At 41.1% G+C, this 17,052-nt stretch overlaps 1 protein-coding gene across 2 annotated transcripts in view; it reads left to right on the forward strand.

The window, feature by feature from the left end:
• LOC116041267 (solute carrier family 66 member 2) overlaps window positions 1–14,245 on the forward strand; it is a 31,069-nt gene extending 16,824 nt beyond the window's left edge. For both annotated transcript variants that reach the window (XM_035993038.1, XM_031287158.2), the window contains 2 exons: window positions 488–704; window positions 13,172–14,245. In XM_035993038.1, coding sequence (XP_035848931.1) covers window positions 488–704; window positions 13,172–13,382 — 428 coding nt within the window. In that variant the 3' untranslated portion in view covers window positions 13,383–14,245. The remainder of the gene's footprint in view (window positions 1–487; window positions 705–13,171) is intronic.
• Window positions 14,246–17,052: the final 2,807 nt, after the last annotated feature.

Below are 17,052 nucleotides of genomic sequence, written 5' to 3' on the forward strand. Positions count from 1 at the left end.
AATCATGGGACACAGTTACACGCGGGACTCGATCCCCACTCTCCTGGGTGAAAGTCCTGTGTTTTACCCATCCTCCACCCCGACCAACGTACCTAAAGGGATTTTCGCCATTTGATACTACTCGCTATGGCGTCAATTCACACGCAATTGGCATACAGAGTACCGGAAATACATGCCACTGGCATGTGCCACATGCCACTTAAAAATCGAACTCCCTCTCTTTTTTTCCGAAAAAATCCCTCCCACTGTGATGTGTCTGGAAAAAATAATTTTGTGTCTCAACCAGGAATAACAGTGTTTGTTTTTTTTTGGAACTGCTTTGCTTTACTGTCTTTCTTACAGGAACAGTGCACACATCAAGTAATGTTTCTGTTATTATGCCAGTATTGGTCAGCTGGTTAAGAACCTCCTTGAGTTGCTAGTATTTAGAAACAGAATTCATTCCTGTGGACTCATTTCTGATTTCCCTATGCTGTGCACCTTTTAGACTTTGACTGGAGCTACTTCTGGTTGTGGAGTCGCTTCGTGGACTACATGCAGTGTGTGCTGGCCTTCACGCTGATGGCAGCCTACATCACCTACCTCTTCCTGGACTCTGCGCTGTTCGTGGAGACCCTGGGCTTCCTGGCCGTCTTCTCTGAAGCAATGCTGGGCACACCGCAGCTCTACTGCAATTATCAGAATAAGTCCACAGAGGGCATGAGGTACGGATTCAATGCTGAACATCCTGCGCTACGCTGACGCTAACTGGGCAGGGGAGTGAATTATATATTACTCACATTTTAGGAAGGGGTATTGAAGAAAAAAACATCAGTAATAAAAAAAGAATGAACCACAAGCACATGAAAAGTTAATACATCAATGACGATGTCCTTTCTTGTTGTATTCTGATTGGTTGGGTTGTAGACATGGGTCATTACAGCAGTCACACGTGTGGGAATTTGGTTCTGTATTTCTGACACTGTCAGAATTTAGCTGCAGGCTGTCTTTGGTCACCAAAGCTCCAAACAGTGCGATCTAGGACCACTGTTTTACAACGACGGCCAAAGTTTTCACCAAGTTTCTTTCACAATTGTCAACTCTCATCTCAGAGAGCTCAAATTCATACAGTGTAAACACACTTTGAATGTGAAGGTTATTTAGGCTACATCTGCACTACTACATTTTCATCTTTCGAGCAGAGTTTTGAAGTTGAAAACACAGAAAATACCTTGGAGAAAGAACAACAATGGCGAAAAGTCCAGGGATTTATTTGCTTGGACCAACGATGTGGTGGAACTGTTACTGAAAGGTATGTAAGCCTACCTAACCGATAAGACTGAGTGACGTGCGTTGCCGTTCCTGAAGGTCAGTTTAGTTTTCAAACAGATGTAGTGCAGATGTAGCCTTACTGTCACTCTTTCTTTTTCCTCAACTATTTGGGGCCTTGAGTATAATTTACCAACAGTCAGTCAGATGGAAATCAAAACAAAGCTTGTTGCATCCTTCATTGATGATAATGTCTTCATCCTGCTGATTGTTGTTTTATTTGTGAGTGCCAGTTCCATCACAGGCAGCACTGAGGGTGTGAAGTATTTCAGCACGCAATTGTGAGTAATGGCTCCAGATTATATTGTCTCGAATATGATCATTAACACTGACACATGCTTATTAAGTATTTCTGGCACCTGTCGAACAGGAAGTAAGGACTGGCTCCTGACAACTATTTATTATGCTAAACATGACAATCGACCCCCTGAAGTTTCTCTGAAAATCAATACGGTGATGAAGTATTCTGTCTTGCTGTAATGTATCATTTTGGCTCATTAATGTTGATTGCTTCAAGTCTCAGGCTGTAATTAGAAGCCTTGGCATACAATACATTTTTGAAAGCATATACAGTTTCAAAATCTATTGTACTAGCCGTAGCCCAGCCCTTGAAACAACTTTAATAGTATACACAACATTGAGTGTGTAGCACTTTTAAACGGTTAATAAAAAGCAATGAGACATTAATGGATTTACAAAGAACTTAAGAGCGCCACAAGATACAGAGCAAAAGAAATATGATAAGGAGAAATGTTGAAGCTGTATAGAAAGTCATTAAACAAAGATGAAACTGATAAGGTATGTATTAAAAGAGCTTTCTTGTGGTGTGGGTCCTGCCTCAGAGCAGTGTGCCCCCGTCTCTCTCTCGCTCTGCGGGTTGGCTTTCTGCAGCAGACAGATAACAGAGCTCCAGCAGGGCTGCCTGTCCACTTAACCGGCCATGACAGCTCCCACGCTGCGCTTTTCATAACCTCTCTGGCCCATGCCTTATTTATTTTTGATTTTATTTTTGTGTGTACTTCCTACCCACCCGACACTTTGCCCACCACTCTCATTGTTCAACAAGCTGTCTACAGTATGTGCTTACAGGAGGAATCCACTCTCAGTTACACACGGTTCTCTTATGTTGTGATCAGCTTGTGTGTCTGACCTTTTGGTGGTCCCGACTTTCAGTGACGTCTTTAATTAGCTGTTTTCTGTGGTTTCGCAGCATGCATTACAACAAAGCCCCAGACCATAGTTGTAAACATGCTTTCAATCAGGGTGGTCATAAGGGTATCTATACATACACCCTATACTCAAAAGGCAGCATTTCTTGTGTTTGCAATGCACTCTGGTCTATTTCGCCTACTGTAGAGGAATAACTTATTGTGTATGCCACTTACATGATGGATTTCCTTCTGTCCGATTGTTGAAGCCTTTTTCTGAAGTCCTGACAACAATACCCAATGATTGCCATTCAAGTTTTAGAAAGAGCCCAACAACCTTCTGCTGTCAAACCCCACAGCAGGAAGTATAATTTCGTCTACGCTTTACCAGTTACCCATGGAGATAAACTGCACAACAAAACACTGCAGTGGGTGCAGAAATACAAAGCAGTTTTTAGTCATGCACAGTATTTCTGTATGGATTACATCCTCTTTACTGTTGCTCTGGCTCAGTTTTCACAACAAAGTTTCAATGTGCAAAACTGACTTTCTAAATTCTTTCCTTAAACTTTGTTGGTCTACTGGGTGATGCCCATGGTTTCCGTGGTAACGGCAAGCGCGGCTTAATACGACAGCAAACACTCTTTAGCAGCCACTTTGTCAGAAATTCAACAGAATAGCAACTGGTGTATCGTATACTTACAGTTGGTCCAGCTTGTTCCAAAAAAATGTAAATGATCTGCTGTCAAACAATTCCAAAAATGTGGATACTCTTTAAATGTGAAGCAGGTTGTTCAGTTTGCATTATCAGCTACTTAATACAGCTCTGATACGATCTATATCCAGCACTGGAATGTATTACCTAATGTGTTATATACATTTAAATTGTATGTGCTATGCAAGATTTTAAGGCCAAAAATAAGGAATATAGTATTTTGAGAGTTTTGCACATTTAAACTTTTGACATAGAGCCAAATTAATTCTAAAATACTGAAATACCCAGGTAGTATGAAACAAGAGGTGTCAGGTCATTTCTGCTTGTCAGTTCTTGTCTTACCCTGCAACATATTCTGCCAGCCATCAGCCGGTGCAGATAAAGCTGCCGTAGGAGGCAGAGGACATTGTCATTTCCAGTTCTGTTTATTGTTTGTGTCCTCTCCTCCCTCTGTGCACAACCTGTTGGGTCTGGCAGGCTGTTGCTAGGTTACTTTACCTCAGCACTCCGTTCAAGAGGTGTGTGTGTGTGTGTGTGTGTGTGTGTGTGTGTGTGTGTGAGAATGAACAAGCGCACACATGCATTTTGCAGAGACAAAAACAAACAGACAGGAGAAGTAGAGTGCCCCTTGCAACAAGATCCCATGCAGCACGAAAGTGTGGAAAAACATCCTCCTAGTTAATGGGCCAGCCAGGATTACCCTGCTGCGACCGGAGAAACACAGTGAAACACAGTGCTTGCAGTAGGAATCTTTACCACCTTACTGTATATGCACCCTCCCAAGTAGGCAGGGGATGGAGTCAGAGCAGGGTAAATGTTGCCAGTAGAATGAGTCATATTGGATATCCTCAGTATGTATACACACTGGCACTGCACCATTACACACTGTCAAACATGCAGTGCAACGCAGTTTTTAATAATGAAATATGGATAGAGTTTGGGGGGAGGGTGATGAGTCCTGCATTGGAGGCGTTAGTCCCATGAGGATTACATACTACCCAGGTTCTCTGGTAACATCACTGATGCTGTTTGCCACCACTAACTGCTCTGTTACCATAATGGGTCCTTGGAGGTTTGCATGAATGCCACTCATACATTGTGCATGTGTTGAGTGCGCTATTCTCTGTTACATCCAACTTTTTTTTTTCTATCCCCTTGGTCATGTTAGTACTTCTTCTCCCCTTCTCAAATGTAACTTGTGCAGTTCACAATTACAACAGGGGCAGATTTACCACCAAAACATTCTCACACATTTGTGAAACCATGACATGAAAAAATATAAGATCACACTGTTATTTCGTTAAATCATAACCCCTGTTTACATGCTTAGCTTACTTTAGACTTGGACAAGCAACAGAAGTTAGATTTATGTTTCATTGCTTGTGTTGTAATTTTCACCGTTTCAGTTAATTTAATTGGGCAAAACTAAAGTGTAACGTCTTGCCTTTTCTAATGGAATATAATTTTAATCATTTACTTTAGCTTTGTCTTTACAAGAGACAACTAAAGGAAGCTAATAGCGGTCAATTAGCTGTGCACTATCCTTGGGCGTACTCGGACACTCTGCCCGCTTTAAAAACATCCGCGACCGTACCTTAGTTCTTCACAATAAAATGGCGTGCTTAAACAACTTATTTCCACTATGTATGTGAACTTATACTGCCACCTCGGCGTCGCCCAAGCATTCTTACTGCTTTCTCTCATCAAAGTCACTTTCGTATGTTAATTAGACATGTAAATGTACATATATGAAAATTCACACATAGATTCTTAGATGTGTATAAATTACTTTTATTTGCACTTTGGGTGTGATAGCCCAGAAAAAAGCCCTGTGAGAAAAGACTGGAAACTGCGAAAAGGCCGGAAACTCTCAGACCCAATGTGTCTGGATATGGCCAATAATTGCAAAAGGTGTCCGCGCATGGACACGGTTACGTTAGTTAGTTAGTGTTAGCTAACTCCTGGAAGCAACGCTCTGTTACTACTGTAGTTAGTAAGCTAGTAAGCCAGGCACACTTTAATAATCAGTTTTGTGCTGTTGTGGTTTTAGCATTGAAAAGGCTTAAGAAAAAGACACCACTCAACAACAAACTCTTGAGGTAGTGAGGTGCCTTTACTACACCCCCAGGAACACCACTTTATCATGTGGAGAAATCCAAGGATTGACAGGAGAATAGTGTATGGGTGAGAGGTGTATACGTTCCGATGTAAAACCTTATGCTTCACTCCAAAAGTATTAGCGACATGCACTGCTCAACAATAATACATTGTAGTAAATAAAATGTATTACATTTGTATAAGTGCTGAAGCAAATGGCACCATTGCCAATACGACTGGTAGCCTTTTTCACGCTGGTCATATTGAAAGAGGATGTTGTGAATGTACTGCTTCTCTCATCTCAGCTTGTGTGTGCATTCTCTTTGGCTCATAACTGTGTCTTTTCACTCCTTCCATCAATTGCTAGGAGCATAAAGTCAAGTCAAAATTTCACCCATATTTTTGGACTGAAAAAACAGCGCCCTGTTCCTTCTTTGTGTACATACAAGCAAGCCAGCTCTTGTGTTTTGCGCATCTACTCAAGGGCCCTGCCCTTTTTGGTTATCACGCTGCACTGATGCAGTTATTAAGGCCAAACAGCTCCCATACAGCCACTGACAGCCCAGGCCTCCCATTTTAACAGCTCATCCGGACTCTCGAGAAATGATACCTTAAAAAGGACAAGGGCCATGATTCATTGAATTGAAAACACAGATATGCAGCAAAAAAATAATTAAAACTAAGTGACCTTGCTGGCTGGGATACCATGGTCCAATTTTAAATTTCTATTATTATTATTTGTATTAGTTTTATTTTTCATTTAGAATTTTTCTTGAATCTTTTGAACTATAGTTAAAACCGGATTTGGAACCAAGTGCAAATATCTCAGCCAGGGCTACTGTACTTGAAGATAGACATTTTAAAGGGGACATTAGGCCAGATGAAAGGTGTTTGTGTGTGGGGGATGACAGGGTTTTGAAGTGTTAGTGTTAATAGTTTTCAGGCTGCTGCTATTATTAGATGGTCCCCAGCTTAGAGAGCCAGAGGTACATGCTGATACTGACCAGCCTGCCATAAAACAAATCAAATACAACACACACAGACAAACACAAAACAGGGAGATGGGACATTCAGACAGACAACTGCAGCCTTATAAGGCTTGTGGTCCTGAGCTGCTTCCCAGTATGCTAGATAAGATGGCCAGAGCCTTATTTAGTCTGCAGGCTTCTGTGCACGCATGCACAAGCACATGCACATGCACACAGACACTCACAGCCACGTGCTGGGAGAGATGAGAGATCTGTATTGACTACTGATGCTCTGGGCCATCACCCATGTGTCCGGGTGCATGGTGCTGCTGTGTGCATAGGGCTGTAGAACAGAGCAGCTCTGGCTCCCTGCAGCTGGAGAACCTTTAGATCATCTGTCCAACCCTTCCTCCCTCCATCTGCTCACATCACTCAGAGGGATGCTTCCTCTTTATCAGGATACATGAAAAATGAATCAATTTGTTTCTGTTCCTTCAGGGTGAAAATCCTGTTGAGATGTGGCAATGGAAGTAAAGTCTTATTTTGTGAGGGAAATTGCTCTGCATTTTGTATGCTATGAGTTTTTCTATCAAAGCAAATTACACATAATTTAGTCAAGGCAAAAGACGATACCGGATGATATAAGCAAAGATCACAAAGAACAGCAAAACGAATTTCAATAACGTGGCATCTACTCTCATAAAACAAAAATAAAGTTACTTGTTGTAAGAAACTCAATGCAGTTGCAACTAAACTGCTTTGTCCACATATGATAATGCTGTTCCAGCCCAGACCCTGAATATAAGACAATTGAATGATGAGTTTGAGCGCAGGTACTGCAAGTGTCAAATCTCAGATCTCTGCAAATATTTTCACAATGATAGTTTTCCTTTAATATCCCCAATACTGTGTGAAATGATACTATATGAAACTGTCTTGGTAACCCTTTACAAGCCAGTTTTCCACTTTTAAGTTCACATTTTGTTTTCAAGTGTCTAAAAACAATACTCACCTGCTCATATGTTCTTTGAAAGATTGTTTGTTAGCTGTCATTTTCTTTCCTATCCATACTGGACACTTAGTGTGTTTTTCATCCACCTGTTTTTATTCACGTTTTCAATTTGCACATAAAAAAATCAGAGTGAAAAAGCTGAAAATCAGTGTATCAGCAAACTGAAAAATCAGCAAAATGTGAAAAAGAGTAATAGAATCAAACCTGGCAAAACATGTGACGTGACTTAAAGGGTAACTTCAGTTTTTTAGCGACTTGTAAATCACAAGGTAGCCAAGCCCTAAACCATACCCTTCTTTGTCGTCTATTTTACTCTTAAATAGGACCATAATTTACTAAATGAACATCGTGCTGTATTGAAGAAGCCTTGAAACAATAGCGAACAAGACCATAAACTAATTACGCAAATGCTTACTGATGTGATAAATCAAGTGAGAAGTAGGATAATTTTTTCATAGACTTCTATACAATCACGCTTCTTTTTGCAACCAGTCAGGTCACCCCCTGCTGGCCATTAGAAAGAATGCAAGTTTAAAGCACTTCCGCATTGGCTTCACTTTTTAGGCCCGGAGGTTGCTGCTTGGGTACAACCCAAACCTGTACAGCACTTGTATTGTAGGAATTGTGTTGTCCACTTAAGCTCCTCTTCCCATTATTTGTCAATATTTGCACATAGTCAAAGTCATTTTATTTAACCCTGAAACAGCTCCAAGATACTTTTATTCATCTAGGCTTAAAATAGCCTAAAAATAAATCAGTATGTGCGTTAACCTAGAATATATCTTATTGTATTCTAAGCAATACAAACAAAGCCAGTTTTGCTATACAGTGCATCTGCAGCCCGCTCTAGAAATTGTCTGGTCCAGTGCAGCTCTAGTTCTCCCCCGTCGTTTTATCAGCCCCCAGAGCTCCGCATGTTTTCTCTCTTCCTCCCTTTATATATGTCACAGAGAAGGTGATAAGTAAGTAGCCAGACATGTTCGCACCCTGTTCCCCGGCCCTCCTCGCGTTACCTCTTATTAGGGAACCAGCAAAGAAATTGCTCATACACGAATCCTGCCTCTCTCATCATTACCTGCAGATACACATCGCCACAACTCAGACAGCAGCCACTGAGGAATGGGGGTGGGGGGGGGTAGTAGCGGTAGGATCTCTTTCTACAGAGCTAACAAGCTCCTAAGAGAAAAAAAGAGTGTGAGGACAGTAGGCAGGGAGGCAAATGCAAACAGGTATAGAGAGGCGGAGGAGGTGGTAGGAAGATGAATGGACAAGGAGAAAGAGAGAAGTGCTGTATAGAGTGGGCTTATGAAAAAAGGCAAAAAAGTAGGAGTATGAGGAAACTGGCAAGGTTTGCAAAAACTTGCCTTACAAATGAAAAGGGCTAAGGTGAAACTGGAGGTATATGTAATGCAAAAGGAGATTTGGCTGCAAGGCTTTGCCCCGACGAGGCTGAAAGACAGACAGACTGTTGGGGTTACACTCAGCTCTGCTGGGGGGAGAGACACTAGATTACCTCTCATCCATCCTCTACATCTGTTAAGAGGCTTATAGAAAGGCAGGGAATCTGCTCCTCACAAAGACTCATCCTGTTTGCTTTATCGCCACACCACCATGTTTCACCTGCTGCAGGAATCAAAGCTTTGTTCTGTGCTGATTTGATGTTCCGTCGGACAAAAATTCAGTTATGAATGAATGAGAGTCGATTGTTGAGGACACAGTCATTGATTTAAAAAAAAGTGCAAGATATACACTAGATATAGCCTGGCTCCGCCCTCCTACTTACTTCCGCTCAATTTTCATTTCCCTTCAGTACTCCGTCTGGGTTTGCGGTATATTCTTAGGTATTCTCCGGTCAAATATTTGGCGGTCCAATCAGCGAACAGAGGGAGTGGCTGAGAACGATGTCGTTGAGGACGTGCACTAGAAAGATGCGAGCGAAGCCATTCGGTCCGTTGTAGCAGCAACGCTGCCGAATATCCAGAAGTTAAAGCCCGAGCAAGAACAATCTTTGCTGAGTTGTGTTGGTGGCCATGATGTTGTGGCCCTCCTCCCCACGGTTTCCCCGGTTCGGGAAAAGTTTGATTTTCCAGCTCGCTCCGTTAATGGTGAAGGAGTTGGCTAAGGCTAACGCTAGCGATGCTAATGCTAAATATAAGCAGATAGTTGTTGTCGGTCTCCCCTCTTGTTGCACATGCACATGACATACGTCACGACCAAACGTTAGCGATTGGTTATGGCAGATCCAGAGTGGTTCTGGGCAGATCCAATAGTTTTAAACTTCAACAGAGTACCCACCTTCAAGGAAGTTAACACTTGTCAATGGAGAGAGGCCAGACTCTCTGTACAAATGAAATGTACGAGAGTCTGGTAGGACCAGGCTACACTAGATAGGTCCTTTCATTACTTTTTCATTCATCTGTAAGTTATTGTGCTTAAAGTGTTAGTTCACTCAAATTACAAAACAAACAATACCACCCATATGTGATATTGAACATCTCAATTCAAAAGCTTGAGCATTAATCTACAGCAGCCTCCACTCGTCTGGAAAGGCGTTCCTTAAGATTTTGGACCCTGGCTGCAAGGATTTGCTCCAATTCAGTGGTTGTACAATTATGTTGTCGTATAAAAAAAAAAAATGAATCGCCCAATATGTTGTGTCCTGCGATATAGTTGATTCAGCTACAAGAGTATTAGGCCTTTTTCTCATAACTTGCCCTTCACACGTGTAGCACACAACAGGAGATTGTCCGTGTCAAACACGTTCTTACCTACTAAAATGACTTTGTGTGGTTAAGACGAGGGGTGGTGCCTGGGTAAAGCGTGCAGGAGGCAGACCATGACGCGGCTAACATTGCAAGTAAATAAACAAGTCTCTTGCCTCTTCCCTTTTTTATTTGACTCGGCATAAATCACCATGCTTCTTGCGACCAAAAGTACTCCAAAGTATAAGGGTAGGGCGGTCTGCATGCTTCTGGCCATATAGTTAAGCTTTTATTTGATCTTGATTTTGAGATATCCATCTCTAGGATTTCTACCTACACCTCACTACAATATAGAAATGAACTGAATTTCATCTTAGGAGCACACATCATTGAAAAATATAAAAGTATTATTTCGTAGAAGAGTCCCAGAGAAATGGATTTTCCATTGTAGAGCAACGGGAACCCTGATTCTAAAGAAAGATATGTTGCTGATTATTTACTACCTCTGCTTAATATGCATCGGATTGTCTTGCATTGCTAGATGGCGCTGGGGAATAAACCGACCCTTTAAATTGAAGTAGCACTTTGCGCAGTGACAAAAAAAAACTCTCCCACGAAGCTTATTCAAATTGTGCTGACCAACCAAACAGACACACTCGAGTGAACAGATTTCAAATGTCTCGGTATGTGTTGGTATTGTTAAAGGCAGGTTGCTTTAGGAAGGACATCTGAAGATTGCTGTGTGTGTATACGTGCACATGGGTGCATTGTAGACACAGTGCTTGCTCAGTCCTTTTCCTTGCCAGCATTGCCTACACTTATCCGTGCCTCATGCATAAAAAAGTTTATGAAAACAAAACGCTCTGCAGAAGTGGAGGGGTGTGTTGATTCTTTTGTAATAACCAGGACAAGGACTTTTAGAGGAGTGTACCCTCATTTCTTCAGTGCAGTTGTATTGTGAGCATGAACGACAAAGCTTATGCTTAAATGAACTCTCTGCCTTCTCAAAATCACATGGACACTCTTTTCCAGTCGCTTCCAGTCCCCCCCCCGTGAAGTCTATTTAAAGGTCCCATGGCATGAAAATTAGGTTTTTTAACATTGCTTGAAAACAAGCGAAGCATGGCACTTGGTCAAGGCCACACCTCCACCCTCCACCTTGCCCCCCCCTCTCTCCTTCCTCAATAGCATTTAAAGCTACAGACACAGAAATAGCACATCCTAAGTAAAGCTCATTGTGGGACTGGCTCTAGTGGCTGTAATTCTGCACCAAGGCTGAATTTCAGGAAAGAGACTTCAGATACAATATTAGGGGACCACTAAGGTCTATATAAAAGAGACTTCAGATACAGTATTAGGGGACCACTACGGCCTATATAAAAGCATCCAAAAAGCAGCATGTCATAGGACCTTTAAGTCTAAATTATTCTATCACCATTACTCATAGGTCTAAATGAGCGTTCATTAATATGGTAATGTTTGTCTTTTGACCGTTTGATACATTTCTTACTGTACATTTGCTCTGCTTTCTGAAATTTCTCTCTTTCTCTCATCGCCAGCCGGATCGTTTTCAGCAAATGCTGTGTGCCTTTTATGGAAATTGTCTTTCAATATTACTTGGTTTTAGATTTGTAATCCATAGCTAGTGCATGGAAACTCAAGATCGCTGTTGAGGTTAGGCAAAATCTAAAGGATAAGGCGCCGGACTTTAGACTTACGGGAGGCTATGATGCACATTTTAGTTGACTAAAACGTTATGAAGCCTAAATGGAGAATGTAAGATTCACTTTAGGCCTTCAACAATGATACATGATATAGAAATAATTCATTTACATAAAACTTTTTGTCAAAGCCACAGGGAGCCACTGGACAGGGGCTAAAGAGCCACATATGCTCCGGGTTGTCTAATGAGCACCCTATGAACAGCCAGCTCAGTGTGTACCAGAAACACTCTTATGAGTTCAATAGTTAGAAATGTGCCGCAAGAGGTCGAGTTCATGAGAACCCTGCTCCCTGAGAAGATTCATTATTTCAATTTCCCATGGTTGTTATTGTGGCACATTTGCTATTCCCTTCTAGACTGAACTGATATTGCATTTCTGTGTTCCCTTTTATGATCTTAGTAACCAAATTAAATTTGGACGGAGCAAAAAAATATATCAAAACCAGGTGGAAATGTATTTAACATGCATTAAAGGTCTGGTAACAAGAGAAGATGCTAAGCTGAGGCACACCAGAAAAGTGTTGACATTGACATTAAAAATAAGCCTTTCCAGCACCTGCAAGCGATTACAGCGACAGCTACCAAAACAGCCCAAACAAGGTTGAAACACGCCATCATGATAGGATTTCATCAGACATTATTAAATGTTTTGCCCTCCCCACTGTTTCACCCAAGTCGTCGCCTATGCACAGTTACGTTGAGTTTTACAGTGGACATTTGTAGTTGACTGAAAAGGTAAAACCTATTGTTTATGCTGCTTTCTGATTCTTAAAACAGCCTAAGTAAGCCTAAAAGTTTTTTTTCCCTCCTACATAGGTAATAATATATTCTACATAGGTAATAAAGTTTTAGATATAATGTACTATTTAGGAGATAACATCCCATACGTAGGAGAAAACATCTCATATGTAGGAGAAACTTCGCTTTTGCCCAACATTGCCTGCAACAAAACTGTTATTCACCTTGTCTCTCAGGGCTTCTGTAAAAAAAATGCCAAAATAACTAGGGCTGTCAAAATAACGCGTTAATTTCGATTAATTAATCTGAGAAAAAATAATGCGTTAAAAAAAATAACGCAGATTAATCTATTCCATATTGACGTTTGACCCAGAGCCGTTCTAGCCACCATTCGACTGTAAGATGAAGGAGGGAGACGAGAATGTTCTGCTTGGATCATTAATTGGAACATTTACTTGTAAAAATCTTCTTCCTGCCAATCCTGGCTACTGAAATCTGGTGCCACTGATATGTCTGAACTTCTCTCTGATGCTCTGAAGACGATACAGGCAACACAAACACCGCTGCACGTGACGCTAGTTAACACTATACTCGACAGCAGCTAACGTTAGCCTACCGCTAGCTAGTTGTTATAAAAATAAGAATGATGAAATAACATTTCACGGTAATGAGTTTGAGATAAGTGTTCATGATGAGTTTTAATAACAGTCGCACCGGTCTCGTTTATTCATTCTCCCTTTGTCTCACTCTTTCCTCCCAGCATCAAGATGGTGCTGATGTGGACCAGCGGCGACACCTTTAAAACGGGCTACTTCCTGCTCACCCAGGCTCCGGTGCAGTTCTGGACGTGTGGCCTGCTGCAGGTCTTGGTGGACTTCACCATCCTGTTCCAGGTTTACTACTACAGCCGCTACCCACAGAAACCAGTGTCCCACACCGTCTCCCACACCACCAGTGCCAAAGCCCTCTGAGAGCCTCTGGAAGCTCTCGGAGGACATGTCAACACTCAACAAACACCAGCGAGGAAGCACTGAGGCGCTGTGGACATGTATAACAAGATGCCAGTACAGAGGCACCATGAGATGATGCAGGCTGCTCACCCTCACTCCCAAGTAAACATAAGGACACATACACACCCATGAATCAGGCAAAAACACACACAGAGACTTGGTGGTGTTGGTGTCTGCAGCGATACCTGACGGACACTTGTTACAAACAAACTCAGATTCTTTTTCGTTTTTATTTATTTATCCTACTGACTTCTCCTCAATGCAACAATATGCTTTTGTCTTGGAATGCATACTTCACAAAGAATATGTCCTTGAATCCACATGTGCATGTGGAGAATAGTATGCACATACTTGAGTGTATACTGTAAATAACTGGAGATATACAGCATGCACTGAAATCCGTGCTCAAGGAAACATGGACCAGCTGCTGTCGCCCACATTAGCTGATGATTGTTGCATGGACCCTCTGCCTTAAAACCCACCCATTCAAACATGGCTTGCTGCATTACAAGCAATATACATGTATGAATTAATCAAAAGGGAGAAAAGGAAATCCTACTATACAACATTACTGAATGTACAAAATAAAAAATAAAAATTCCCAACACCGTGGAGAAATGCTGGTAAGTCTACCACTTGTTGGACAGACAACTGAGGAATGGAATTGTAAGAAAGTAGAGGCAATCACACTTTGCTAAAAGAAGATAAATCCCAAAGGCTTGAAGATGCAATGTATTGGCTTTTATAAAAACAAAGGATCATAATATATTAGTGGCCTTGATGGTAACGAAGCGATGAGAAAATCAGAGCTTTGTAAAAAATAATATATATAACATAAGGGCAGTCTTCTATCTGAAGCATCATTAAGTATCATGACCGGTGTTCAGGCTGCAAGAAAGGCAGACGCCAAGATTTTTGTACTGAAGATGTTGACATTTTGTATATCATTTTGATCATTTTCATTCCACAAATATCAAAACCCCAAAGGAATTGAGGTGTATTTAGACTGAACACCAAGCGGATTTAGTGCAAAGCACAATTGCATACAGTCATTACTACAAGTGGGCAGGGATGTGCTCTGGCCAGGGCAAAGTGTAGGATTGGGTATCGAGAACCGGTTCCAACTTGGAATCGTTGCAAAAATTACAATTTCCAGTGGAATGTTTTTTTTTATTGGAAATATTTGGTTACGAATCCGATCACCATTCCAAATTTAACATGCGCAAGTTTGGGTTTCCGTAGCGGCTGACGTACTTCCAGGAGCTTGTTGTGTTGCAGCCAAGGAGCGCAGTAAGCGACGCTCTAAAGTGTGGCTTTATTTTACATTAGAAAAAGCACTGTAAAACTGTAAATCACCATTGAATCAAAATACATTTTTCCTCGTATCTGTGAAATAAGCACGTGACCCATTTCAACTCCACCGCTCAAAGAATCAGAATCAATAAGAATCAGAATCAAAAGGAAGAATCAGAATCGGAATCAGAATTGTTAAAATCAAAACGATGCCCAACCTTAGCGAAGTGAAGCAAGAACGAGTCAGCCTGAGTTGAAAATGTGTACATTTGCGCAAAATCTGATTCATCCTGTGGGTTTATGAATCCAAAGGGTACAGGGACAATAGCAAAAAGGAGAAATACTGGAGTAAATAACAGAAAGAACTGGAGTTCAACTGAGATCAGTTTGAGGCTTGCTTGACAAACTCTGCATACACTCGTATGCATACACTGCTTTCTAGCTGCAGCTGTTTTTTTTGTTTTTTTCTTGGCTGCTCTGATTTACGGTCTGAATAACATGACATAGATACTGCATTGTTTTGCAAATGTGACCATCACTCCTATCTGTAAGAATAACATAGGCACCAAGTTAATTGCTGAGATCTTGAAATGCAGCGCCATCGCTACAAAGATAATACAAAGTTATTATTGCCGATAGAAATTGCAGCCAAATTATCCTTTTAGGCAAGTTCACTTTTTCATTGACTGATACTTCTGAATATGTCCAGCCAAATCATATATCCACTTCCCATCATGTTGGCTGTGGGTAGGGTTGGGCATCGTTTAGATTTTAACAATTCTGATTCCAATTCCGATTCTTGCTTTCGATTCCGGTTCTTATCGATTCTCGATTCCGATTCTTTGAGGGGTGGAGTTTAAACGGATCACATGCTTATAAGTTTTATTTTGATTCAATGGTGGGTTGCAGTTTTACAGGGCTTTGTCAACGTAAAATAAAGCCACACTAGAGCGCTGCTTACTGTGCTCCAAGACTGCAACACAACAAGCGCCTGGCCGCTACGGAAACCAAAACTTGCACATATTAAATTGGGAAGCGATGATCGGATTTGAAACCAAATCCTCTAAACGATTCCAAACGATTCCAATAAAGAAACGATTCTACTGGAATCGTAATTTTTGAAACGAAAAGTAGGAATCGGTTCTCGATGCCCAATCCTAGCTGTGGGTGGCACTGACTTTTTAGTATGTTGAAAAAAGAAAGAAAAGATTAGGTCTACTGCAAATCCAATAACATCCCATGGTATCCCTACTCATGACTCCACATCACTGCGTTGGACATCACCATTTTGTCATAAGAAATTAATTTCCTGTTCAGATCGAGAATCAGCCACACCGTGCTTTTTTTTTTATTGTTGTTGTTTTGTAATCTTTCTCTGGGGAGCGGAGAAATGCCAAACCAGGAGGTGTCAGGACTGTTAGGCCTTCAGTGACCTGATTCTGTCCTCCTCTTCTAAGCTTCAAGAAATGGAAAGTTCCCTTTTGTTCCAGAGGGACGTGGCAAGACTTTTCTATAAATATTTCTTTCCTAGCTCTAAATATGCGGGGGGGGGGGAGAGATGTGGTGGCTACTTGTTTTTTTTTTGTTATGGATGTGCACCTTTTGTGTTCAAACTATTCATTCTGTTTATCTGTTTTTTATAAATCTTCAAATGCCAATGTAAGGTAGTGCATGCCTGTTTATTCAGGCAGTGGTGAGTGGTGGTGACTGTTGTTTAGATATTGTCCGATACCTGACAGGTTGTTGTTCTACTCAACAGGATCAAATGACAAAATGAGTGTCACTTAATTTACTGTTTCATTCCATGTATTGTTTTTTTGTTTTTTACTTTGTGTTTTTTATCATTTTGTTTATTCATTTTATCATGTGAAGGTATTTTACCATAGAAACTGCCATGTTGTCCATTGCCATCTGTGTGTGGAAACCCACACCTAGATTGTTAATGTACCAAAAATATTATTACTATTATGTTTTTTTATATATATATATATAATTTTTTCTGTTACATTGTTGGTTTGTGTTTCACCTTTCTTTTAAACTGCCAATTGTCCATCTCAGTAAATTGGTGTCATACACCTGTTTAAACACCAAGTACAGTTGAGAATCAAGCGTGGCATTGACACCCAATAAATAGGACATGGAGAGACTCGTGTCATGTTTTGTTTATGGAGAATGTTCAGTGTCAGTCGTGCTACCGTTCCACTTTCAATCCGCCTCTGCCCCCATCAGCGATGCAGTTCTGGCAGACATCGATTGTCAAAGGAAGAATAAGCCAACCAGCCGTGGTCCGTCTTTGGGCACATGCCATCTAAGCACATGAATTGTAATGTGTAGGGCT

Source organism: Sander lucioperca, chromosome 16 (genome assembly GCF_008315115.2).
Source record: "Sander lucioperca isolate FBNREF2018 chromosome 16, SLUC_FBN_1.2, whole genome shotgun sequence".
NCBI lineage: Eukaryota > Metazoa > Chordata > Actinopteri > Perciformes > Percidae > Sander > Sander lucioperca.